Raw genomic sequence first — 25,342 nt, forward strand, 5'->3', positions numbered from 1 at the left:
ATTGTTTTGCGGGGATTTTGAGTCTCCGAACCCGAGATAGCCACCACTTGAATATTACCATAGCTGAAGGCAGAGGTTAAGAGGACTTTCCAAAATGCTAAGAATCTTCCCGTGGACCCTGTGGCGATATCACTCGTTAAATGCACCGGGTGTGTTCCAGTAGTGGAAACCGAGACGTTGCTGATCCGGGCCTCCGCCGAGATCAATCACAAGGCCGCCGAGGATCAAGCCCAGGATCAGCATGATTTTGAGAGTTGCAAAGACGACTTCGGTCTAGCGATTTTCATCAGTCAAGCTCAATATCCGTGAAATCTGACGACCGACCTCCCCATACAGACGGACGCCGCAAAAATTGACGACGATAATGAAGAACCCAAAGATGGTGATTCACACGGCTACATTGACGGGTACATTCCAGAATTGAACCACAGTCGAAGTGGCTGTAATCTCTGCAGGCGCGGAGATGGCCCTGGTATACCCTACAACAATCAGCCTTGGCCCAAGGGGAACTGGAAATGAGCTTACAGAAATTCCAGCCCGTTGCTGCGCCGAGAGCTAGCTCAACGAATTTCGTTGCATGCCGAATGAATCCACCCGTCACCGGCATAAAGGCCGTAATTTCTCCCGTTGTGTAAGAGACTCCGGCAGCAATCAAGCCCATGATAATATAGGCTATGAGGGCACCTGCGGGGCCTGCAATGGCAATTACCTGTCCGGAGCTTAAGAAGAGACCCGTTCCCTACAGATATCGCGACCCCCGAAGTAAGCCCTCCGTCTTCCAAACCACTGAGGAGCGACTTACAATCATTCCCGCAATGGCAATCATAGACGCTCGATCTCTCTTGATTTCTTCACCTTCTTCGACATCGGGACTGGTATGCATCTCGACATCCTTGGAGATTGCCTCGAGCTTGTTGTCGCTGGATGACTGCATGGTGTTATGAAAGGCGCCTGGCAAATGGACCCGCCGTCACGGCTGACAGGATATTTATCTTCAATAGAATGACATTGGAAAGAATAGCTTGGAGATTAGCTTGAAGATAGCTTATCTCCATGAGCTGGGATCCCATTTAAAACGATAAAATGATCGAGATACGAGAGCATGTCTATTCGGTGCTGGGGAGGGGCGAGACCGGCCTCTTACAATTGCGGGGGTTTGGCTGGAAGGACGCCGGTCATTGCATTTGAAACGCCGGGTCTCTTCGCCATGCCATCAAGTACTTCACCCACCGCTTGAAGTTCAAAGAGGGCAAGTTAGATAAGACGCACTCCCCGCCGTAATAGGCAGAAGTCCCCGTTCTAATACTCTCTCTCCTTTCTCGCTATTCCTACGTCTGTTTGTCACGGTCGGAATGGGTGAAGAATTCCAACTCTACGATCTGCGCGTCGAGGTGGTGTGCCCGGCTGATAAACGTATTATGTGTGGAGCGAAGGAGGGAATAAGCATCTACAGTCTGAGTCAGTTCCTACCCCGGGCTGATCGTGAACAATACACGACTGACTCGTCCTTGCAGCTTCGGTGCTGCCCTTACTCGCAGCTAAACAATGCATGACGCTCGCGCACGACTGGATGACCACCGACTCGTTGATCGCGTGTCCCGATCCCCATTGTCCATCGCAGTTGAGAATCCTCCGAACGGGCGTTCGGACCTTTAAGCATTCCGAAACGACGGTGGTGACATTGAAGCATGATTCTTAAGACAAGATGGGGGGGGGGGCGGGGTTTCTGGACCGCTTACAGTGCCGCGCACACGCAAATGACAAGTTTCGGAGATTGTTTATGCATGCGGCGATGGACTTGTACCTTGTATACTAATCAAGTCGGAGGCCCCATCACATGTGATGTGTCTTTTCGCGAATTGTACAGTCAGGAACTACCGTATAGATCAGGTCGGAATTTCGGATTCAGGGGCTCTTTATAGACCTAGACACCTCAATAATAAGCAGGCTACTTTTCTGTCCCTGATAATCTTAGGATGTCGATACGCGGCGTTCGAATGCAGCTCAACTAATGCCCGGCTGATTCAGATGGGGTGTCCAATACAATCTGCTACGGTAAATTACCATTTGCCCGCTAGTCCGTCCAATCGACCAGCTTAACCCTGGTAATACGAAGGTTACAATACAGCGACGACCGGTTCCGAACTCGCGCCACTCATCACCTCCTGATCTTTTTTATCTTCTAATCGCTCTTTTTTCTTTTTATATTTTTTCAGTTCCCCTCCTTTCACACTGTATTTGTTATCGCGGGGTACTTTGGACGTCAACTGTACCATTTGCATCGCGCTTACCCGTCAGCCTCCGACTTCCCTGCAGGGTAGTTGCTTGCTGACTCCCTTTCGTGACCGACTTGATTGCGGTTATCCTGAACCTCATCTCATTGCACGAAGTGGTATTCTGCCACCACACCTCCATCATGGCCAACGCTTCTACCACCTTCGATCTACCGCCTCTCCCTAGCTACACCACTTCCGTTCGCGAACCGCTCTTCCCGCCCATTCCCGATAACTATGTCGCCCTCATCCTGCCCATTGTCGCCTATTGGGCCATGTCCATGATCTACCACTATTTGGATGTGAACAACTACTTCGAGCAGTACCGCCTGCACACGCCCGCTGAAGTATTAAAGCGAAACCGCGTGACCCGATGGGAAGTTGTGCGCGATGTGGTTTTGCAACAAATCATCCAGACGATTGCCGGTGCATCCCTGGCGTACTTCGATCCCGTGGAGACCGTGGGCCGGGAGGAATACGATATCGCCGTCTGGGCGCAGAGAATCCGGTTTTTGCAAAAGGCCTTCCCGCCGCTCTTGGCTCTTGTTGGAGTCGACGCTGCTGGCCTGGCCAAGTCGGTGTCGCAGAGCGGACACACCATGCTAGCGGGGGTGTTAGCCGGTGGATCGTATCCGGGCGTAATGCAGAGCGTGATCCTTGACAATGGTGCGGAGGTTTCGGCCCCCGCATTCACAGGCTGGGAGTTGTCCTTGGCCGGCTTTATCTACTGGTACTTTGTCCCTGCCCTGCAATTTATGCTGGCCGTCTCGATCGTCGACACATGGCAGTACTTCCTGCACCGGGCCATGCACCTAAACCGTTGGCTTTATGGTAAGTTTTCGATGCGCCTACATCCTTTGCATTTCTTAGTCTGATTTTGATCTTACTAGTGACCTTCCATTCTCGTCACCACCGACTCTACGTTCCCTACGCTTTTGGTGCCCTCTACAACCACCCTGTTGAGGGATTCCTTTTGGACACCGCAGGTACCGGCATTGGGTTCTTGGTCTCTGGCATGACCAACCGCCAGGCCATGTGGTTCTTCACCTTGTCGACCATCAAAACAGTGGACGACCACTGCGGCTACGCCTTCCCTTGGGACCCCTTGCAGCACTTCACCTCCAACAATGCCGCTTATCACGACATCCACCACCAGAGTTGGGGCATCAAAAGCAATTTCTCTCAGCCCTTCTTTACTTTCTGGGACCGCTTGTTTAGCACGCAGTGGACGGGAGAGGTCAAGCTCCGCTACGAGCGGGCTCGTGAGAGTGCCCAGAAGCAAGTTAACGCAGATGCTGCTCAGGCCGATGAGGTGGCGGCAGCCTCTGCTCTCGAGGAACGTGAGCACGAGCTTGTGGTAATCTCCTCCGAGGGACCGGCGACGCGGACACGTCTGCGCCGCAAGACAGTGGACAGCTTGAAGAGACCCAGCCATGGTGTCTCAGGGACCGTGCTGCACAACTAAAGCCGTGATGAACTTGGACATGTTTTCACTACTCATGCATGATTCGTTGGTCCTCGGAGCTGCCGGCCACCTCCCTGAGACCTTGCGTTTTCGATTTTTTCTTTTTATGTAAATGGGGTTCCTGACCCCGCTGTATTAATAATATGAGGACTGTCTATTCTTTGTGTACATGGTTTTCTCTACGGCTCACCGTGATCTTGTGTCGATGATGTCTACCTTACAAGTTAACATTCGTTTCCTACAATTCAAGTTTGATGTCATTCGCACAACAACAAGATGCTCTCTATTCGCACTGACAATACGAAACAGCCCCTTCCCCCCAACATAAGAAGAAAGCCCCTCAAAAATTAACGATACTAGAACATGTTCGATTGATCAACCATCATGTCCCAAGTGGTCATGACCCGGGGCTGCTCCTGACGTACAGGAGCCCGGGACTGCGGCTTTGGCGGAAGCTGAGGTTTCAAAATGGACGCCGGTTCCATCTCTTCTGAATTCCAAGAAGCATCGGTCCAGTAATCACTACTGGAGTAGTCCAAGAATGAATCATTCTCGCTTCCATTGGGATTGGAGGTCTGGAAATTCACCTTGCTCATGCGAAGCTCCTCTTCACGCTGAGAATCCACTCTGCCGACACGCAGAGGCTCAAGTCCTGCTTCTGGAACCGGCGTGGCTCGAGAATATTCAGGTTGGAGGTCTATGGACGGAAGATGAGAACTTGGGCGAGTGCTACCATTTAAGCCGTCGGGCTTTCCGTCGCGGTGTCTATCATCACGGCGCTTCTTTTGATGGCGACGCGAATTTTTGTTGTCATTGAGCCAGGCCTTGATGCAGGCCTTCCGAGTAGCCTTCATCTGAAACGCCAAGTTGCTTGCAGTGCCACAAATCTCTTCAGCCTCATCACTGCCAAACTGCCGGATGCATTCATCGACGAACAACATGAGAGTTGGTGCTCGGTGATACTTCCGAGTGCGAGTGCGACTCTGCAAGACCACGCGCAAATTCCGCAAAATCTCGCTGTCTGCTGCGATGCGCGCTATGATGCATGCCGCACATTTATTGATCTGATACGGCAAGGCATTAGGAGCCACCGATTTGTCCACCTCAGGCTTGGTCCACATGCCTTGCAATGCTCGCAGCTTGGCTAGAATTTCTGCCTCGACGGCGCCAACGAGCTCCGGATATTCCTCAATTTGACGGAACCCCGAGGTGACCTCGTGCTGAACCCGAATCAAGATATTGTTGACCAAATCGGAGTTCAACCCTTTATGTACGTCACAAAGCGCCATCGACCTGAACCGACTGATGGAAAGAAACGGCGCGCGACGTAATCGCTTCGGCAGGGACTGAATGAGCTGTTCAATGTCCGAGACAAGATGAGAAGATGAGCCTGTGTTGTCTCAGGTGCAGAACATTCGTTAGCATCCTCACCTCCGTCTTGCCTAACTCTCGGACTGATCGCGGATATCTCTCACGGGCTTTGGATTGTCTTCTGTTGGCTCCCACGGTGAGCCGTTCTGGCACAGCGCTGAGCCCCATGACTCTGAGATCTATTTGAGGGAGGCGATGTATGAAAGCTTTGCTAGTACTTCAAATGATTAGGTGTTCGATAGTGTCGGCTTGGTTTGCAGTAGATGTCTTGTGTTCAAACCCAATTGAATTTTTGATTCATCATAAGTTAGTTCTGATCAAGAAGGGTTGAAGGCAGTATATATACCATTCCAGTGAAATCCTGTCTTGAACCCAGTCTACCTTAATTCAACTAGACCAAGATGATGCATCCTGCCGTCTTAAAAGTCATTCAAGCTGAATTGAGACACTCCGATTGTTTCTTCTTCGATAGCTTTCACTGACAAAGCGCATTGTGTTTTGTAAGTGGGCCGACTTGGCTTTTTGTTTATATTTGAGAGCCCTCTTCTTCTTTGGCATTGTCTGACTTACTGCATTTGTGTATGATGTGCCGTCTTCAAGCAACAAAGGTCATTGGAAACATCAACTGCAGCCCGGGCATACTGTTTTGGATTGAAATTGACGTAAATCTGCAAATATCATCATCATGGGATTAAGTTGTTGACATTGTATGAAAGAATATCTGCAAATATCCGAATCTAAAGATCAAGCACGATCCGACCGACCCCTCGTGAGACACAACTAAGCATCGAAGTATCCTTTTCATTCTCAAGTAGCCCGGTACCACGATGTTCAGCTCGCCCACTGCGAACCCCAACACGGCAAGTCCCGCACTTGCCGGCCTCGCAGGTAGATGGGATGTCAAAACCGGCAGATCGAAGCGCATCCAGAAGGCTTTTCTCCCGATCCCACGTCCACTTCCTTTTTGGTCTCAGTCAGTCCGGCAGTAAATGAGTCGCCCGTGCTGTTAACTTGGAATGACTCGAAATGAACGTTTTCTTCGGGCAGGCCGAGTTGATCTGCTGTTTCCCGCACGGCATTCATCAATCTCTCCCCTGAACAGCAGTAGATGTGGGTGTTGCTGTCGGCTAGCTGAAGCGCTTTGGACACGTCAAATGATTTGCCGAGCTTCTTAGAATAAATAGTCACATTGGTCACAGTTTGTAGATATGCCGTGAACGCCACCTCTTCTGGGGATCTGACAACATAGTGTAGATGGTAGGGCACTTTCCTTTGTTGCAAATCTCCTGCAGATGCAAGCAATCCAGTGATTCCAATAACCTCCGGCGATAAGAATATGGTGGTCGACTTCTCTCGCGAGAGGAAAAGTCGTGGCAAATTTGCTAATAGTGACAAGGTCGCCTTTAAGTTACTGATAGTCTCATGAAGGTAGAGGGAGCCCCCTCGAGTTTGATCTCGGTCCAGGGCCACCCCTACTGTGAATCTGTTCCGATTTCCTCCAACTACGGAATAAACTCTGATGAGACGACCGCCTGACTTTAAGCGCACGTGTGCGCCCGATAGAGCCCTCTCGGGGAATTCGATAGGCTGAATTGCTTCGAAAACAAGAACCTCGACCGTAGGCATTTCCTCTCGTTTTTTTGTAAGTCGATAATCGGCCCACGTGTCAAGAACCATGGAGTCGTCACCCAATAGTCGTGCTTCTTGATCTTCAAATATCTTGTTGAGCCGGTTTTGAAAGATGGTGCGGATTTCACTGCCCAGTTCCTTGATTTCAGCCAATTCCTTCATCATCTCGTAGTTCTCTCCTTCAATGTAGAGGTAATGTTGGTCGCGAGCTACCGTCCATTCCGGGCTTGGGCGCGTCATGAACTCAATCTCGTCGCCCGCTTGTATGGAGCCCTCCTGAATGATACGATAGAACCAGCCCGTTCGAAACTTTTCCTGGGCGAATCGCGACATGTTCTTTTCCTGCAACCGATGATTGAGTTTGTAGCATGGCTGTCGGGGCAAGCTCACCTGGGCAATCACGTCGCGACCAATTCGGACAATGTCACTGATGCAAGTATTGCGCAAGCCACCAGGTTCTGGCCAAACCCACCAACGCGGAACAAATGCTCACTTCCGGGTACTTCTTTGACCCAGGCATCGTAATGGCGCGAGCAATACTGTAACAATGCCTTGTCTGGGCCGCCATGAAATTCATAGACATGTTCATCACCCTGGCATCCGAGTCTGTCTACGGTGACTGAACCATAGCGAACAGATTTGAAGATGGCGGACTGAAATGGGAGGCCAAACACCGGCTTCCCTTTTCCGGTGTGGACCTCTACCAATCGATCTCGCTGCCAGGGCTGTTCCAGCTCGGAGATGACTGTAGCTTCGTCTGTGGCGTGCATTGCGTGTAGTATATGGCTCGGTCTTTCGAGGCCATTCAGAGTACAAATGGCTCAATTTGAAAGGTTCAGTGATGACGGCGAGAGCCGATCTCGCATGTCAAATGGTCGATTCGCATGGCCGTTGAGTCAGCGTGATAAGACGACAGGCCTGAGCACATGTCCATTTGGCTGGTGATCTGCGACGCATGTGTCCCCAACCATATCCGCCATGGATTCGTGGACAGTTGGGGGTCGACATCATGTTGCGTTGAGAAGACCGAGGAAATGCGCCATCACATGACAGGTGCGGATGGCAGTTGCCTCAACGCTGTCTCTGCTTTGCTGGTGTTTCAGTCCATCCTTGTTCGATTCGACATATATAGCTTCATCATGCGGTCTCAAGTTCGTCTTGCCAAGAGAGCCGTAAATGCAACGCCTCTACCGTACACCGCATCGCCGCTCAAGCTGGTGTTGAGTGATATCCTAATTGTCTTGAGGAATTTATGGGCGTCCCCTGAGCTCATTTTGCCTCTTTGCCTCGGACACACAAAGCCGCTCGATGAGCTCTATCCATCCTTCCAGACGGGAGTATCAGTGGTCACTCAGGCGATCCTTACCGTCGGACAGGTTCTATTTCTTCTATCCTTGCCGCTTGCAATCCTATTCATGATCCCCGCTCTGTGGTTCATGATATATGTCGCGACCAGTTTGTTCCTGAATTATGCGATCTGCATGCTGGTTTTGAACGGCTTTCGACGAGTACTTGTATCACAAGTACCGGTAGACACCTCTGGCCATGAGCAGGAACAGTGGTTTTTTATAAATGGAGTAGCCGGCGGGTGAGTGCGGACGTCTAGAAAATCATCCCTGACTAACGACGGTTTCGCCTAGTTACTATTGGCTACAGAATAGCATTGATCAGTTGTCATACACCTTTGGTCGGAAGGTGACAGGGATACACAACCGCACGTATGTTACCGATGGGTCCCTGGCCGTTCAGGTATATGGTCTGATTGTCGTAGTGCGGGCTTACCTTTTGACCTGATTGAGTGTCTGATCCAGCGCGATTTGGCCTATGCCACTGGCGATGTGCGAGTTGCCTATCCTCTAGTCAAAGAGGCACTTCTAAATCGCTCTTGTGAGAAAGTGGTCCTCATTCTTCACAGCCAGGGAGGTATCGAGGGTAGTTTGATCATCGATTGGCTATTAAATGAAATACCTCAGGATCTTGTTGCCAAATTGGAAGTTTATACATTTGGAAATGCTGCTAACCACTTCAACAATCCTCGTCGAACATGGCGATGCGAAAATGGGGACCGCTCGAGTATCCAACGAGCCAATCGGTCTATTGGATACATTGAACACTATGCCAATGCGGCAGACCCAGTGAGTTGGCTAGGGGTCCTGCGCTTTGCCAACATCCCGAATCGCTACATGGGCCGGCTCTTTGTTCGCCCTGGATCAGGGCATCTGTTGAATCAACACTATTTGGACAACATGTTTACCCTTGGTCCTGACATGACAGTTCTGGAATCAAATCCCTTCATGGATATGGAGGTCGATACCAAAAGCGACATGGTACCAGGGGAGACTGTGCATGACTCAGAGGCAGAGGATCGCGAAGAGACGCTATTCCCTGTTCCTCGCATCGAGAGCTACCACCATGACCGACGGCCTCTCCGCGTCAAGGATTTCAGTCGTCTTTGGGCATATCGCAATGGAGGCTCGCCAGAACAACCATGCATTGCATATTCCTGATGCCTCGATACTTTCATGCCATACTTGACGAGAACAGTGAACGATACCCTTCTGTCCTATAGGTGCATTTGGAAATGTTCAGGATCTGCACTGGCCTTAGCAGACATCATCGACTAAACCTAGATAAGAAGCAATATATTCTCTCATCCAGATGTACCCTGCAGTCAACGACCTCGAGACCAATTTTTTTTGGCGCCGCCTGGGCATTCAAAGTTACCTGGCATAAGAAGCACACTCGATACGTAGATGACTACCTCTGTAGAAACTGCTACTTACCATTGTGTCGCCTGAGGTTACTTTGTAGAATCTCAACCTCCGGAGACTGAATATGTTATCATGCGACCATCGTCAAAGTATAATTTGTGGTGTGTTTTTCTAAAATTGTACATGAGTTCGGGCGAGCACTGTGGATGAGTGATACCCACAGCCCGCACCCCGAGCAGGTATCAACGAAGAATATATCTTCTATCATATCAGAAGCAAATAACGCCCGTCGCCGTGCCATGCAAGTAGAGGATAGAACGGAGAAAAAGACAAGCCGTCCGATCATTTACCCTTCTTCTTGTCCTTCTTCTTCTTCTCCGTTCCTGCTCCGGAGGGCTCGCCGCCCAACCCCGGAATTCCAGGCATGCCAGGAATCTGCGGCATACCGGGCATTCCTCCCATGTTCTGCATCTCAGCCATGGCCTCTTTGAACGGGTTGTCGCTGACACCGCCGCCGCTGTACGCCGGAGAATGGATTGGTAGAATTTTGCCAATCTTCCAGCCGCGCGGGGCAGGAGGAGCTTCTGGGAGCTTTTCGGGCATAGGGAGTCCGCGAATTCGTAACCGGTAAGGCGATTGTTCGGTGGTGGGGTGGGCTTTCAAGTATTCGGCGACGAGGATGAAAAGATGATGCTCTATAGATAAGCGAGTTAGGTATGCCCAAAGACAGAAAGGAAGAGGAAAGTTCTCAAATCCACCAGCGCTGCCAATTCGCAGTCCAGCGGGAAATCGTCCGACGACTTACTATTCTTGATTTTGGAGTTCACCAATTTTCCATTCTCATCCTTGAGCATCACACGCACACGCCCGGGATTGGCCCAGTCCTTAGGGTGTAGCTTTTCAGGTTCCAATCCAGCCTTTAATCCCAGCATCTGTACGGCGTCGACAATGTCACGAGCGAGCGGGTTCTCCACAGCCAAGTCAGCGCCGACCTTGCGGCCCTCTGCGCGAGAGCGGGTTTTATCGAAGTAGACGGGGTAGAGGCATTGGAAGTGTCGGGGGATTTCGCGCTGCGGCTCAGGCATCGGAGCCTGGGCCTGAGCCTGGGCCATGGGAGGAGGATTCGATGGACGAGGAGCTGCTGCAGGGACGGACACGGGCGCAATAATGTTGTTTCCAGTCAGCGGGGTGTCATCATAGGGAGCGACCTCATCGGGGTCGGAGTCGGACAGCTCCTCGATCTGGGCGTGGCGCGACATGATGTGAATTGAACGTGGAGTGAATGATGTTGGCAAAGGAAGAAAGTGCGGGTGTGGCCTTTGCGCTTCTGTGCGGGCGGAGTGGGCAAAGTGGGCGGAGTGGGTGGCTCGCCAGTTGCCGTATTTCTAGTAATAGTTACGAATAATTGGTAACCTCGATCATTCAATGAGCTCAAATCAATGGCAACATGTGCATTTCAGACAGTGGCTCTGTCAGACTGGCAGAACAGCTGCGGTCGCACGCAACATGCTTCAATAACGATACACACAAGATCTTCTGCGCGTTGTCTTTCGACCCCAAGCAGATATACAACTTCATGGCGCAAGTGCTGGTTTCCACACTACGAAGCTTCACTGTTCGCGTTACGATTGCACGGAATACAGCGTTTCAGATTCTACGACCGACATACAACTAAGAGAATTATCCGGAATTGAGTCATAGCGGTACTCTCCGCTCAATTGTGGCTCTACAGGAGCTCCCTGAGCGCCTTATCAACTGGAAAAAGGAATGCCCACAGAGAACATCCCCCACCGAATACGAGTGGGCCCAGATATTTTCCTCAATCATAATGCACAGATAACGAGGCACGGTAGGACACGATACTGATGCCAATTAACTTATCGGCTTCTCCCCGCTCGGCATGCCGAACCCACTCCATACATGGATGCCCCGCAGGAATTGCCTCGGGTACTTGAAAGTAAGTAGCATAAGAGGAAGGCATTCTCCATCTGCATGAACCAGCTCAGAAATCTACTCAATTGATTCACCTCGATAATTGCACACTTGTCACCGGTGTGTGAAATACCTTACGGAGCATGTCTGCCTCATACTAACTTCATTTCGAGATTCTCCAACATGGCCAGCGCTGTTCTGCACCGAGATACACACTTTATCCCGAAGAAGGCAATCGGTGGCCAGGGGTGCTACATATATCTCGAGGATGGCACTAAGTTTCTCGATTCCACGGGTGGTGCCGCCGTCTCATGCCTAGGGCACGGGAATGAGAAGATCAATCGCATGATTAAGGATCAATTTGATCAACTGGCATACTGTCATTTGGCATTCTTTGGAACTCAGGTATCCGAGGACCTAGCGCATTTCTTGACTGAATCTACCGATGGGAAACTCTCCAAGCTGTTCGTAGTCAGTTCAGGTACGGCGTGACTAGCCAGAGACGGTCGTCTATCCCGCCAACAGAATGATTCTACTTTAGGCTCCGAGGCAATTGAGGCTGCTCTGAAGCTGGCCCGACAATATTTTCTCGAATTGCCAACTCCTCAAGATCAGCGCACTAGGTTCATAGCTCGACTCCCTTCTTACCACGGCACCACGCTCGGTGCTCTAGGTGTTGGCGGACATGTTCTTCGAAGACAGCCATTCGAGCCATTACTAGCCAAGAATACCTCTCATGTGTCTCCTTGCTATGCCTACCGTGATAAGAAAGATGGTGAGTCTGATGCAGATTATGTCGCCCGTCTTGCTGCAGAGTTGGATGCCGAATTCCAGCGCGTGGGCCCCGAGAGCGTGTGTGCATTCATCGCAGAGCCTGTTGTTGGTGCAGTAAGTTGCCTCGTCTATGAGGTCTCTGGGAGATTGATGCCTATTAAGTGATATGTTAGGCTTTGGGCTGTGTTCCCGCTGTTCCCGGATACTTCCCCGCTATGAAAGCTGTATGTGAAAAATACGGTGCCCTATTCATCCTGGATGAGATTATGAGCGGTATGGGTCGTTGTGGGACTCTGCACGCCTGGGAGCAGGAAGGCGTTGTCCCCGATATTCAAACCATTGGTAAGGGCCTAGGAGGGGGCTACGTCCCTGTCTCGGGAATCTTGATCAACGACTCCATCGTGCAAACACTGGACAAAGGCACAGGTGTGTTTCGACACGGACAGACATATCAGGGCCATCCAATTTCCTGTGCTGCAGCACTTTCAGTGCAAAAGACCATCCAGGAGGACTCGCTACTTGAAAATGTGCAAACCATGGGTGCTTACCTCGAAAGTCAACTGCACCAGAAGTTTGATAATCATCCATATGTGGGAGACATTCGAGGCAAGGGTCTGTTCTGGGGCGTATGTTGAATATGGCTATCTGGGTTAGATCTTTTACTGATCTTTGCTTGCAGCTCGAGTTCGTCAAGAACAAGACCACAAAGGAGCCGTTCGATCCCCAAAGCCGACTGTCTTTCCTGATTCAAGAGAAAGGGCTGCAGCCGGAATTTGCTGTCTCATTCTATGGTAGCCCAGGCACAGTAGACGGTATTCGTGGTGACCATGTGCTGCTGGCACCGCCTTACATTGTGTCCAAGGAAGAGATTGATACCATTGTGGATGTACTGGCCAGAGTTCTGGCTGAAGTGTTTGCAGAATTGGGGCTATGATTGGGAACTATACTATCTGAAAGACTAGACAAGTGCAATCGGTCATAATGGAACGGAACGAGCTACAGCGAAAAGATCAGTGAAAGGATATTCATGTGATAGTCTCTGCTACTATTGTACATTAGAACAAGCCGGGGAGAATTTATCCCTGGGCTTCGATGGCAGCCGTCTTCTGCGTAGCCTCGTCCATCTCCATCTGTCCCTTCGAAGTGCCGTTTGACACCACCTCTTTGGGCAAAGAACTCGCTGCCCATAGTCCAGCGACGGTCTCGACCGCCCTTTCAACAACAACGCGCACGCGATCCCGAAGAACAGGGTTGGCGCATTCTACCTCCAGGTTTTCCAGCCAGACACGAGCAACATGTTTGTCGACGGTAATTTCAAGACCTGGAACCGGAATTCCTAAGGCTTGGAGACGCTCGAGCTCGGCCGATTCAATATCGGCAAGTCTTTCCTCGTTCACAGTCGTGGTACCGTCAGTTCCCTCTGTGCCATTGACAAGATCCGCTGGAACACGAGGACGTTCGATGGGAACAATACTGCCGCCGAACTGCGCCTCCAGCATCATAAGTAGGCGGGCCAATCGATCCTCAGCGCTTAGATGAGAGTGCGGATTGGGGAGAGCAGCAAAGTCCTCGTCATAGTGATGATGATGGTGCTTGTTCTTGGCAGACTCTATATAAGTACTTGTTAGCATAGTCCTTATCAGCTTGTCGATACAGTACGCACGCTTCACGGAGGCTGGGCTGCTCTCGACCGTTAGAAGAACGGCCATGACAGCATCAGCAACTCCATCGTTCATCATATTGCCCTCCCACTCAAGTTCAACCTCCCGAGTACGCGAGTGGTGACGAAGGATCACACATCCCATGACAAGGAATGTTTGTGTCTCTTCCATGGGGATTTCTTCATCGGCAGCCTCCAGCTTTGCGCTTGAGGTGTCCAAATCTCCGTTGACTTCATCCTTCAAATCGGTCTTTGTGTTTGTCCCCACTTCTTCAATGGCTCCGAATGTGCCCTCGAGAGCCCATCGAATCAAGTCCATGCTTACCGAACTAAGTGTCAGGTGTTGCTTGCACGTAATGGTGGTCGTTGTCAGACCGGCGTATTCCCGAAGGTCATCCGGGGCCATCAAAGCCAGGTCGAAGCCATTCTGGACAAGAACACCAGTCATCAACTGGCTGTCATCTTGCTCCGTAGGCGGAGCGACCTGTGCGAGTTTACCGACGACCTTGGCAAACTTATCCTTCCTAAAAAGGGATGCGAACTTCGTCGCAATTTGCAGGTGTGTATACCTTGACCTTGACAGTTTTATCGGCATTAAGACTCAAAAGCTTCGACTTGAGTCGCATCATCTGATGTTTTTCGCCGTGCACAAGGATCTAAGAAGATAATTTAGCGGGTTGCATGGAATCTACCAGCGCAAAAAGAACCTACCACAACTGGCGCAGCAACCTCTTCAATGAAGTTGCGATTCTCGACACCATCGACGTGTGCAGCAAAACTAATTTCGTCGACCGTGCAGCGACGTGGAATCATCACTTTTTGATCCTCATCATTGCCTCCAGGTACGCGACCGCGGCCCTGGATGGTGGAAACCTTGGACATGACGGCAGGAATCTGGTCGGGCTCGTTGAGAAGCTGCTTAGCCATCGTTCCTTCAACACTATAACCCGTCATGACGACGCCGTTACGTTCGCTGGGTGCCCATCTTTCAAGCAGCTCGCGACTGGTACCTGTCTGCAGCATACCGGGCGATGAAAGGAGCACACAAGGGGATACATCCTCGAAGCGTTCGAGACTTCGCAGACTTCGAATGAAACGGAAATCCCAGGGGCCGGCAGTTACACTCTTGTCACCGCTAGCCTCGGCCTCTGCCATACGCTGGCGAAATAGCATTTTGATGTTGTCATTCATCGCTCCAATATAGGTCTGATAAACAACCATGCAGCGTCTTGCCATGTTACCAATGTAGTAAATGGGGATCTTCTGTAATTTGGGATGTCGCTCCCAGTACTCCTCGAGGATAAGTAACAGCTCTTGAGCGCGTCCGAGGGCAAACACAGGCAACAACGCACGTCCTCCGCGGTTTAAGATACCGGTGATTGATTTCATGAGAGCAGCCTCCCGTTCCAGACGGGGCGGATTCGAGGATATACCGAATGTGGATTCTGTGATCAAGACATCGATTTTGATACCCCGAGGGACCTGTGCAGGAATCAAATGCCGGTCCTCTTCACGGGAATAGTCGCCGGTGAACAGAAGGTTCAGCCCGGCAATCGACACCAGAAACATTGCGGCACCCAAGACATGACCGGCGGGATATGGGGTGATTTTAATGCCGTTGATTGTATGCGTGGTGTTGAAATCGATCGTTTCGATCAGAGGGAGTGTAGACAGGTGATCTTGCTCGGTATAGAGGGTGGTACGCTGATCAGATGATGAGGACGTATTACTGACACGAACGTTATCTTGAATGAGCCACTTATAAATTGCCTGGTGGAATTTTGATTAGTTCACGGTATCAAAAGCTGACCCAGAAGGTACACACCTTGGTGGCATGGGTCATCATGACCCGACCAGCAAAATTGGTCTTGCTGAGAACATAAGGAAGAGCAGAGGAATGGTCCACGTGGAAACTAGAGAAGCGCATCATTAGTTCAGAGGTCTCGAGAACAACGCTTATTATTTCCAGTCAAGTATTCCTGAAGAATACGGCATCAACACCGCAGCGGGCTGGAGTCTACCGGGCCCATTGTAGAAGCAGTCAAGAAAGATTGAGGCAGGTCTGGAAGAAACAAACAAAGAACGGGATAGTCTCAAAAGGTTTCAAGCCACATCTCGACCCAAAAGCGCATCGAGGGAATGTATGGGAAATTCACGTACTGGCTAATCAGTAAAACGTCTACCGTGCTCAAGTCGAACTCGTCAAAGAAGGGAAGGGCGGAGAAACCCTCTTTGGCCGGGTGCATTCCTGCGTCAAGCTGGATGAGCCGCATATCAGCTCGGTGTCAATCGTAAATGGCAGTGATCAGATCAGACCTACCATAACCGTCTTGCCCTTGTACTGGATGATATGACATGATCGCCCGACCTCGTTTCCTCCACCCAGACAGTAGAATGCAAGTTCATCTGACGGGTCAACCGGCTGGTCGTCAACAGCCGTGCCCATCGCCGAAGCCTTGCGCTTAGCCGCCATCGTGGTCCGAGTATTGTTGTTTAACAGCGAACCTCAAGTGTCTGCTATTGGGGGCGAGGGCGCAGACGCCCGGGTCGCGCAGTTGGGAAGCCTGGCCTTATGTTAACACCGAAGATACTAGAGGTGTCCCATGCGACGCGATTGAGAAGAATGGCGACAAAAAGTACAGAGAATGCGATGAAGGGAAAGCATGCGACGCAGAGAGGCCATGATCTTGGACATGATCACGTGCCGGACAGCGCGATCCGCAAAACCTCGAGAAAGCTCCCTGACCCGCTCATCCCGCATCTCCTGCTTCACCATCGTCCTTTTCACCCCGAGTCACCCATGCTCCTCTTACGCGTCAATTTCATGACTCAGGAGCTCTTCTGAGATGGTCACATTTGGTGCCATCTGGTGGTGCGAGCAAATTGCTCACTTCAATAACCACGCGTGACGTGCCTTTATCTCGCTCGAACTGCACGACAGCAGATTCTCCTAGCTACCGTTATCCATATTGTCGCTCAAACATCACTCACTATGGCGCAAGCTAGGCATCCACAGCAGCAACAACAGCAGCCGCCTCCGCCCTTCTCCACACAGCCCTTCTCTCCTCCCGTCTCTTCTCCATCTCCTCATGCAACATCCCCTCTCAACGGTGGCCCAGCACCTCCTCCGTCGAAAAAGCTACGCCTTTCGCCAATCCCTCCCTCTCAGGCGCAGTCTTCATATGCCTCTCCAGGTTTTAGCGCGATGCAACTTCCTCAAGGTCAGCCCCAGATGAACGGGGTCGCGAACAGCATGCCCTCTACACCCATCGCCCACACAGGCGCGTCTTTTCCACCTGCCGCTCCGGGGACTATGGGACCGCCCTCTGCACCGGCGAATCGGCCCGTGGACGCTTCTGAACTCACGGATGTTCTGGCATCCTCCGGAATTGACGTTCGAGAGGAAGAAGCGTTCCTCACAGGCGGCTACACCGGTCGAAATGCGCAGGCGCAGCCTCCGTCCCGAGGCCCGCAGGTCATGAATTCGTCTTTCGCCTCGCAGCAATCCACAGGGACACTCTCGGCGTCCAGTAGCTTTGGTGACATCAAACCCGTGATGCATCAGTCATCATTTTCCTCGCAGCCTGTCTCGCAGGCTCCGCCGCCCTTCAAAGACCCCAACGAGCCCACGCGGGAGGATTCAGAAGCGGCGAGAAGATCACAATTTGAGCTCCAATCCCCTTTCCTTTGGACCAAAGTTCTGGAACAAAAGATTCAAAAAAGAGGATTCGACCTTGGTGTGCGCATTCCCTCTGAAGGCCTTTTCCATCCAATTTCAACTGGGAAACAAACTCCCATCGAAATCACAGGCCGGGATGGATCATCGGTTACTCGAACTGGTTGTACAATCCTTAACCAAGAGGGTGCGCCCCTGGTTGACATTCTAAACCTGTTATCACTCTCGTGCGAGGAACGACTCAGGGGAGTAATTGATTATGCGTCAGCTCTCTCCCGCAGCCGGCGAGCACACTCATCAGGAGTAATTCCTCAGGAGTGGCAGGATGTGGCGCAGCCTCTGGCATCGGTGACTGGGAATCTCGCAACACCCTCGAAGCGTATGTGTCCTTGCAGGAAATTCAACGTTGGCACACTGACAATTTTCCTCTAGGTCCCCATCCTGATAGCCAGACCACGAACCTCAAGCCTGTTTCCCAGCGTTATGTCGGTCTTGTCACCAGAGAATCCTCGCAGGAAAACCGGCGCGAGGCGAAACGCAACAAGCGTGGCGCGAACGCCATTTTGGGCGAAAGCGCCGCTGCCCCAGCTCTCGACAGCGCCCCTTCCACGCCCATGGCTGAACGGGCACCGAGCTTTGACAAGAAGTCGATGACAAAGAAGGAAGCGAAGAAGCTAGTTGATTCAAAGGCTAGCGAGGCCCAGCAACATCAACAGTCTGTGGAGACGGCTCGAATGGCAACCAACAGCATGCTCTCGGGCCGCATGTTTGGGTCCAAAAAGTCTTACTCATGGTTGAAGCCCGGTGGTTCGTCAAGCGGTTTTTCATCCCCATCGCGTCCCAATCCCCCATCTACCCCAACAACTGGACCCGAAAAGTCGAGTCGACCTGGCGAACAGACTCCTGCTGCCAACCAGGCAAAACGACTTGGAACATGGCGCGAGGACCAGGAGAAAGGAGCTGGTATCCAAGTTCGGGACATTCTATTCATGCTCGAAGCCGATGGACGAGGAACTAAGCACATCCAAAAGGGCTACATGAAAGACCCAAAGGAAGACCGTGACCGCGGGGCTTGAAGAAGTCAACATTGTAATCTTACTTCTTTTCTTTTCTTGTGTCTCTAATTTGTTCTCCGCCTGGAGATTATTGCATTATCTGCGTGCGGTTTGTGGCGTTGGGAGGCTAGCACCGGAGGTTGCTGGGGTCTTTGATTTCTTCCATCTACTGCATCTTTTGTGGAGGAAAGAGTTACCTTCCATTATGAACCGTCCGATCCGTTACTTTACTGCGTTGTGCCAGCTTTACACATTGCCGATCGAAAACAGCCGAATTACGGATCTTTAAAAGAGTGATTCCAATCATTTTATTCAATAAAGCTACCATGATCCTTGAAGAAACGATTTTTAGGCCGCTAGATCAGTCTACTGGCTATCGTTTCCAGAGGCCCAGTGCCTCGCGTGCTCGGGTAATTTCATTTTCAGATGGCATGTTGACAATAACCAAGTACAAGACTTGCTGTATCGAGAGATAGCTCTGTTTTGTCTCAGATTCTTGAGATTTCTAACCTTCTTAAGCAATCTCGCAACTGGTGCCGCAGGGCCCTCGCTATTAACTCTGTCCCGCGACTGTGCCAATCCCCTACGTATGCCTTTCGATCCAAAGTTTCTCCTTGATGGCATCTGCGCGGAGTCTTGGGAGGATCTTAAATTTCTCATATTTCCAACAACTTCTTTCTGTCCTATGTCCCTAACGCAGGGTGCGTGAGATGCAGACGGATTTGATTTAATATCGCGATTGAAGAGACTGGGTTGTGATGAGTTAAGGGGGTGTTGCTTCTTCCATATAGTTGGCGACGAAATTTCTCTTCTGCTTCATCTTCGAAAGCTCAGCATCCCCATCCACCGCCAACCGATGGATCTGTGGGGGGAAAAAAGAGCCCCAAATTTTGGAGAGATATTGCTGTTTGTCTTTCCATCAAATGATCTGAACTTGTGCTGGAAGTCTTCAGCCTATTAGAGCTCCTGCTAACGGTAGCCTTGGAAATAAAGGATTCGAGATCGTCTCCGTAGATGGAGTATCCGATAGCTCCGGATTCCAGGTCATTAAGAGACAAAATAGACCTCGAGGTTGGAGAAACTCTGGATCGAGCTGTCTGAAGAAGGTGTTTCATGTTGAAGATCTTGTCCTCGGTGAAGTGAGATTTACTCATCATGACCTTTAAACGTGATTGACATGTCGGTTGCAATCTGAATGGCGATTGAAACCGCTGTTATAGTGAGAAAAGGGAGACCAACGGTCGCAGTAGACGCTAATTTGATCGCATGGAGCCACGGAGACGCTGGGCTATGCAGACATAGGTTGCTGGCCGAGGGGAGTATCCTTCGTGCATAAGCAGTCGGTAGCGGCAACGAAAATTGACGGGCAGCGAGCAGTCCTTCGATCGATTTGTTTGAGTAAAGGTGGCGTAGGCCGTTAGTCTGAGCATTCGTGCGACTGTTAGGATAGGGCACGAACGCCCATTGTGTCGATATTGCGGCTCACTAGTATCTCACGAGCCTAGTAAGGCCCAATCGAGATACCAAGGGAACCGGCCAAGCCCCGCTACTCAGGCTTCTTTCTAGTCGTTGCCCGGTGTCTAAATCTCTGAATCTCCAAATTTCTAGATTTCTAGATTCCGAAAGCTACAAGTCTCTACATCTTTGAATCTCCAAATCTTGAATCTCTAGAGCTGCGAATCTATGGTGTTTAAATCTACGATCTATGAAGCTATGGATCTTCTGGCTTCGGGCATGGGCTTCTTAGCTTTGAATACTCACTCAGAGCTTCTAGAGCTTATCAACGTTAACTCCCACGTCTCTTGATGGTGCTTCGGCTATAGAGCCAGAGCAATAATGGACTATGGTAGTGAAGTTTGATTTTCCATGTAAGTTTACTCATCGTGAGCGAGAAAGACCTCCATCGGAAAATTTCTATGACGAGGAGATTGAAAGTAACACAGACACTTGCGACGATGACATGACTCTGAGAGAACCTTTGAAAAGCCTTTCAGCGAATCCAAATACAGGAGCTTCACAGCGCATTTGCGAGTCCTATACTTTGAGCCGAGTGTTTTCACCCAGAATCATATGCGTTTTGCCATTCCGATGCTATAAATTCCCTCGTACCTCTCTTGTCATTTGGCTTTCCGCAAAAGAGGGCGGCGGGTCCTCTGTGAGTAACATTTCTTCCTCTAGGTAGGAAGGGGGCAGCACCGTAACATCATGACTAGCAGTCATCTTTATCTTTTCATCATCAAAGACGCCTCGGATCTCCCATGAGAGCTGATGTGTAAGCTTAATGTTGTATGTCGTAAAACTCGGGTATACCTTCCCCAGGTTGTATCTCCCCAGCCTAAAATCTAGAAGTCCACCGACATCGATGAATTCAATTTCCGGTCGACTCTTCGAGTCAGGGCGCCCCATAGTACCCCACGACATGAAGACCTCCTCGCTGAGGCCTCGGACCGCCGCAGATGAGATCAACTCTATCTCTTGCGAATCGCAGGCCTTCAGATCACCAGATTCCAACGTCATGCTTAGCTTCAAGCGCATGACTAGGGATTCTAGCTTGATCTTTTGCGGCACATCATGAATTATTTCGCTGGTGTGATTCCAGATCGGTTCAATCCCAATCCGAAGGGGCATGTAGTTGGTATTTTCAACCTGCAAGCGAGTCGGCATTTCGACGTGAACTTTGAAAGAGAAGTTGGGCAACTTGGAAGAGCCAATGAACTGCTGGGCCATCTGTGTAAAAGAAAGTCCAGAGTCTTTGAGGCCAGGTATAAGTCGCTGCGAGGTAATTTTCCGAGAGTCAGAATGTCTTTTGAGCTGAAAGTCCGTTATCGGGGGCTCCGTGAGGAATTGCTGCACTTGCAACGGCATCGCGGCTCGACTGGTTTTGGTCTTTCCTCGCTCTTGCAATTCAAGCTCTGCCTCCAGAATGTATTCCACAAACGCTCCTATCCCCGATCGGAACCCTTTGGAGCGAAAAGCTGACGGCAGCAATTGAACGGCTACTTCTTCGGGGTTCAGAGGGAGAAATGCAGTTCGTTGAGCAGTGCGGGGTCCGATTAGACTTTCGTGATTGATTGTCGCTGGAATGGTTAAAGCAAAGGGCCATGAAGTGCCTTTGCTGGCCGGCTCAACATGGAGGGGCTTATTAGCCAGTAAGATCTGGGTGGTTGCCTCAGAATCAATGAGGTTGAATTGGCCAAAGTAATCTCTATGGTTCATGCCTCTCGCTAAAATCATCGAGGCCTCCGATTTACCGTGCAGCTTGATCGTTAGTCGGGCCTCGGGCGCGACAAGTGGGTGCAGTCCGGTAGATGGTGCCGACAACGACATCTCCCGGACTGAATCTTGACCTACTCCCGTCCAGCCGGATTCCTAGTGCTGGGCATGAAATTGCGACGGTTGGAGGCATTTTCTGCAGGTCCGATCAGAGAGCACCTGAATTCAAGTTTTGCGGGGAGAGATAAAGTATAAAAGGCCAAGGTGAGAGACTGTTGGCAACACTTCAAGCCGAGGCCCCATTTCTCTTAGAAGCATAATTTCCCGTAAGTTCGATGGTGGCTATGACCTGGGACACGGAGATTGGCTATCTTCACGGCGATGGCTACTTCATTCAGCTTGTTTCGGCGCGGACTGGCCTGGCTCTGATTGGGCTACACATAGTCTCCGCCGGTATCGCCAGCTCTCACGCACTTGTCGCGGTGGAAAGGTTGGATGTCTAGCACAGACATTGCGCACTTGATAACACGACCCTTTTCTCAACACCTCTCGTTTTCGAGTCAATTGGGGCTAAGCTTAGCCTATCAGCCTTTTTGGCCAGCAAAGATCACTCTGGAAATGACGCTCTCAGAGCAGTTTCGAGGGCACGAAACACCGGGAATAGTATTCATTAAAGCAAACAATTCTTCAAGCATAATGGATCCTGTTAGACATAGTGGGAGATTCCCATATAGAATGACAAAACAGATTGATCAATCATAGAGCTACACGGGCTGAAAGGCCTCCGACATCTGAAGGTACCTTTCCTAGGTTTCTTTCCGCCATCATCAAATTGTACCAATTGATCGAGATTGCTGACCATCGTCTGCCTTTATGGGTGTCCTCGGAAACGTTTCGAGCTCATAATGCAGACTATTCGAAAAAGGTCGACGCTTTCAAGTGTTCAAATTTTCGATCTCCATCTCGCGCATGGCTCTGCGCTTATTGTTTTCAATAGGCTCAATGTAGAAACCCTGGCCGACACCACGCCAATCTCCAAGTCCGGTGAACCAGCAGAGGCTTTGGAGATACTGTGTCGTAGAATGCTTGATAGTTCCCATGCATTAACCAGAGAAAGATTTTCTCATGCTCTTACTGGGAACACTTTGGGGGGCGGGGGTGATTGGGTAGAAAATGCTCAGCACCAAATTTGAAGTTGATAGAAGTATCAACTGCACCAGTGAGTCGCACTAGAAAGCAGCTTGCGCTCATTGTCAACTTTAATGTGGCCAAATGCAGGCATATCCAGTTTTCCAGGCTGGGAATTTATTTATCCCGCTTCTTCTGATTCGTCTCTGAGAGTTGATCGGTCACTGATGGATCGCACATTGCCCGGCGTCTCTCACTGTGGCTTCGATATTATGAGCAATTTTGTCATCGACTATACCTTTACTGCACTTGATTCTCACAATCTACTCGAGGCCTTTCTGCATTTTATTCGAGGTGCAATTGGATTTCGGGATAAGACTACCCGATGAAGATATTCTGTGGCGCTGTGTCCCGGTGGGGTCTGGCCCCGCTCCAGATCCGCCCCCAGCGGCCCGTAGACTCTGGTTTCGTTCAAGTCGATGATCATTATGTACTATATGTTCAACTTGTGGTGTAAGTGACTGAGTGCTCTCGAAATATCTCCTTTGATTTCGGTACTTCGCAAGGCTCTCTTGGTTTTGGGTCACAGTCTGGACGTTCGATCAAAGGCCTGTGCTGATCAAACATACCGATCATGACCGCTTCCACACATTTCAGCATTAAATTTTGCACAATTGAAAGACTGGAACACACCTATGAAACAGAAACACTCCATCGACACCAATTCTACTTTCAGTTGCACATAAAAATGTTCTCTACATATGGAAAGATATTTTATTTCGAATGCGCCAGTAGGTAGGCAGGTTAGCCTCAAGGTCAGGAATATTGTGATCACGGATGGATGCAAATCCACCCGAGCACTTCTCATTTCTCACTTAGAATCGATGGCCGGGTGAAAGTTTCGAGGCCTCGAATGCGTGGCCACTTCTTGGCCTTCATTGTAGTTCGGGCGCCAGGCCCTGGCGCCCAGTATCGAATTTCCCGCACATAGGTTGTCCAGACAGATCTGACATGCTTCGGGTCTGGAGCTCTGACAGTAATGCAACAGTGATGATAATTACCGACACTTCTAGTTTGAGATTCCAAAACTTGCAGAAATCGTAGAACTCGCGGTGCAGAGACTGCAGAGACAGAGTCAACCTTAATCACAGTGGAGACTTTTACACGTCACCCAGGCGTTTCCCTTGCATATTGAGACTGCTGTAGTACCTCAAGAAGAGACCATCGTTTCTCTAGGTTCAAGTACACGCACGTTTGTTGTCTATTTCTCCAACTTCCTTTCCTCTCTTCTTGTCTTGGGCGTCCGATCTCTCTCTCTCTCTCTCTCTCTCTTTCTCTCTCACTCTCTCACTCTCTCACTCTCTCACTCTCTCACTCTCTCACTTTTTCACTCTCTCACTCTCTCACTCTTTTCACTCTCTCATTTTCTCACTCTTTCACTCTCTCACTCTCTCACTCTCTCACTCTCTCACTCTTTCACTCTTTTCACTCTCTCACTCTCTCTCACTCTCTTTCACTTTCTCTTTTCTCTCTCACTCTCTCTCACTCTCTCTCACTCTCTCACTCTCTCTCGCTCACTCTCTTCCCTTTTCCACCTTCAAGCTGAGTCATCTGGCATGGCCGAGATCAGCTGATCGGACTGCCAACAGCCATCAAATCACCATCAAATCCTATGGGATTCGCCTCGTTTTCCACATAAAGGTATCTATTGTTCTGATGACTAGGCTCGCAATTCATCCATTCTGTAAAGAGCGGAGTTCGAGGTTTCTATAGACGCCCCTAGTGGAGTCGCGGGTTCAATGTGGGTGTCGGCTAAGCCAGGGCTTCAGAGACTCCAGTGGCGGGCCTTTGCACTGTTTGACCCCGTCAATACATTGCGAAATGGCGTGCAATTGGAATGCGCCGAGTCCCTCAGCGCCCAAGGACTCGCTTCGGTTTCTTTTCCCAGGACGCATGGACCCATCCATTCCGCCTCCACCGTCCGTCAACACGAAGAGATCACCCTGGCGACTGTAAATACAGAATTAGACTATCCTAGACAAGCCCAAAGAGTCGAGAAGTAGCAAATGGTAGTCAAAAGTCAACCCACAAGAGGTGATGTTTCAGGAGAAAACAGAAATACGAAACGGCAAAATGCGAGTTTAGCGCAAAGCCGAGTCCGCGATGGATCGGCAACGCTCTTACGTCCCCAACTCGGCCATCATCACCACTTCTCGACCCTAACCTTCTCTTTCCCCCCCCTCCTCGTGAACCCGCAAATGTTACTTTGTTATACTCCAATGTTCTGTGAAATCCATCCACCCTCTTGATATTTCGAGGAGATGCCTCTTTGAACACTGTCCTGTTCTCCGACCGCCTCGTCATCGTCACGTCTAATCCCTTCCGACGCATCCTTTTCCCCCTGCTCGAGTACTCTTGGACTGGTGTCTTCTAGACCGGTAGATTCGGTCTCGAT

General features: G+C 50.4%; 10 protein-coding genes across 10 annotated transcripts; 4 read left to right on the forward strand and 6 right to left on the reverse strand.

Annotated features, from left to right (window-relative positions):
- Positions 1 to 129: 129 nt before the first annotated feature.
- On the reverse strand, positions 130 to 934 carry N7477_002128 (uncharacterized protein; the record flags this gene model as incomplete). The annotated part of the gene is made up of 4 exons (XM_056963791.1): positions 130 to 273; positions 394 to 479; positions 526 to 739; positions 803 to 934. The coding sequence occupies 4 exons, from the start codon at positions 932 to 934 to the stop codon at positions 130 to 132; spliced, it is 576 nt and encodes a 191-aa protein (XP_056823744.1).
- A 1,482-nt stretch (positions 935 to 2,416) lies between these two features.
- On the forward strand, positions 2,417 to 3,738 carry sur2 (sphingosine hydroxylase; the record flags this gene model as incomplete). The annotated part of the gene is made up of 2 exons (XM_056963792.1): positions 2,417 to 3,104; positions 3,164 to 3,738. 2 exons carry the CDS (start codon positions 2,417 to 2,419, stop codon positions 3,736 to 3,738), a joined length of 1,263 nt encoding a protein of 420 aa, XP_056823745.1.
- Positions 3,739 to 4,094: 356 nt separating this feature from the next.
- N7477_002130 (uncharacterized protein) lies at positions 4,095 to 5,027 on the reverse strand (the record flags this gene model as incomplete). The annotated part of the gene is made up of 1 exon (XM_056963793.1): positions 4,095 to 5,027. One exon carries the CDS (start codon positions 5,025 to 5,027, stop codon positions 4,095 to 4,097), a length of 933 nt encoding a protein of 310 aa, XP_056823746.1.
- Positions 5,028 to 5,846: 819 nt separating this feature from the next.
- Positions 5,847 to 7,508, reverse strand: N7477_002131 (uncharacterized protein; the record flags this gene model as incomplete). The annotated part of the gene is given in 3 exon segments (XM_056963794.1): positions 5,847 to 6,065; positions 6,121 to 7,196; positions 7,211 to 7,508. 3 exon segments carry the CDS (start codon positions 7,506 to 7,508, stop codon positions 5,847 to 5,849), a joined length of 1,593 nt encoding a protein of 530 aa, XP_056823747.1.
- Positions 7,509 to 7,877: 369 nt separating this feature from the next.
- N7477_002132 (uncharacterized protein) lies at positions 7,878 to 9,245 on the forward strand (the record flags this gene model as incomplete). Its single annotated transcript, XM_056963795.1, has 3 exons — positions 7,878 to 8,326; positions 8,379 to 8,456; positions 8,510 to 9,245. 3 exons carry the CDS (start codon positions 7,878 to 7,880, stop codon positions 9,243 to 9,245), a joined length of 1,263 nt encoding a protein of 420 aa, XP_056823748.1.
- A 546-nt stretch (positions 9,246 to 9,791) lies between these two features.
- N7477_002133 (RNA-binding signal recognition particle subunit SEC65) lies at positions 9,792 to 10,708 on the reverse strand (the record flags this gene model as incomplete). Its single annotated transcript, XM_056963796.1, has 2 exons — positions 9,792 to 10,144; positions 10,255 to 10,708. 2 exons carry the CDS (start codon positions 10,706 to 10,708, stop codon positions 9,792 to 9,794), a joined length of 807 nt encoding a protein of 268 aa, XP_056823749.1.
- An 856-nt stretch (positions 10,709 to 11,564) lies between these two features.
- N7477_002134 (aminotransferase, class III) lies at positions 11,565 to 13,089 on the forward strand (the record flags this gene model as incomplete). The annotated part of the gene is made up of 4 exons (XM_056963797.1): positions 11,565 to 11,852; positions 11,907 to 12,269; positions 12,329 to 12,781; positions 12,835 to 13,089. The coding sequence occupies 4 exons, from the start codon at positions 11,565 to 11,567 to the stop codon at positions 13,087 to 13,089; spliced, it is 1,359 nt and encodes a 452-aa protein (XP_056823750.1).
- Positions 13,090 to 13,231: 142 nt separating this feature from the next.
- Positions 13,232 to 16,288, reverse strand: ysh1 (cleavage polyadenylation factor subunit YSH1; the record flags this gene model as incomplete). The annotated part of the gene is made up of 7 exons (XM_056963798.1): positions 13,232 to 13,764; positions 13,819 to 14,335; positions 14,385 to 14,471; positions 14,527 to 15,585; positions 15,641 to 15,728; positions 15,976 to 16,073; positions 16,136 to 16,288. The coding sequence occupies 7 exons, from the start codon at positions 16,286 to 16,288 to the stop codon at positions 13,232 to 13,234; spliced, it is 2,535 nt and encodes an 844-aa protein (XP_056823751.1).
- Positions 16,289 to 16,807: 519 nt separating this feature from the next.
- On the forward strand, positions 16,808 to 18,567 carry N7477_002136 (uncharacterized protein; the record flags this gene model as incomplete). Its single annotated transcript, XM_056963799.1, has 2 exons — positions 16,808 to 17,870; positions 17,924 to 18,567. The coding sequence occupies 2 exons, from the start codon at positions 16,808 to 16,810 to the stop codon at positions 18,565 to 18,567; spliced, it is 1,707 nt and encodes a 568-aa protein (XP_056823752.1).
- A 2,070-nt stretch (positions 18,568 to 20,637) lies between these two features.
- N7477_002137 (uncharacterized protein) lies at positions 20,638 to 21,873 on the reverse strand (the record flags this gene model as incomplete). The annotated part of the gene is made up of 1 exon (XM_056963800.1): positions 20,638 to 21,873. The coding sequence occupies one exon, from the start codon at positions 21,871 to 21,873 to the stop codon at positions 20,638 to 20,640; it is 1,236 nt and encodes a 411-aa protein (XP_056823753.1).
- Positions 21,874 to 25,342: the final 3,469 nt, after the last annotated feature.

This window comes from Penicillium maclennaniae (assembly GCF_028827695.1).
Source record: "Penicillium maclennaniae strain IBT 15551 chromosome Unknown utg000003l:1.0-5670915.0:1.0-5674809.0, whole genome shotgun sequence".
In the NCBI taxonomy this organism is placed as follows: domain Eukaryota; kingdom Fungi; phylum Ascomycota; class Eurotiomycetes; order Eurotiales; family Aspergillaceae; genus Penicillium; species Penicillium maclennaniae.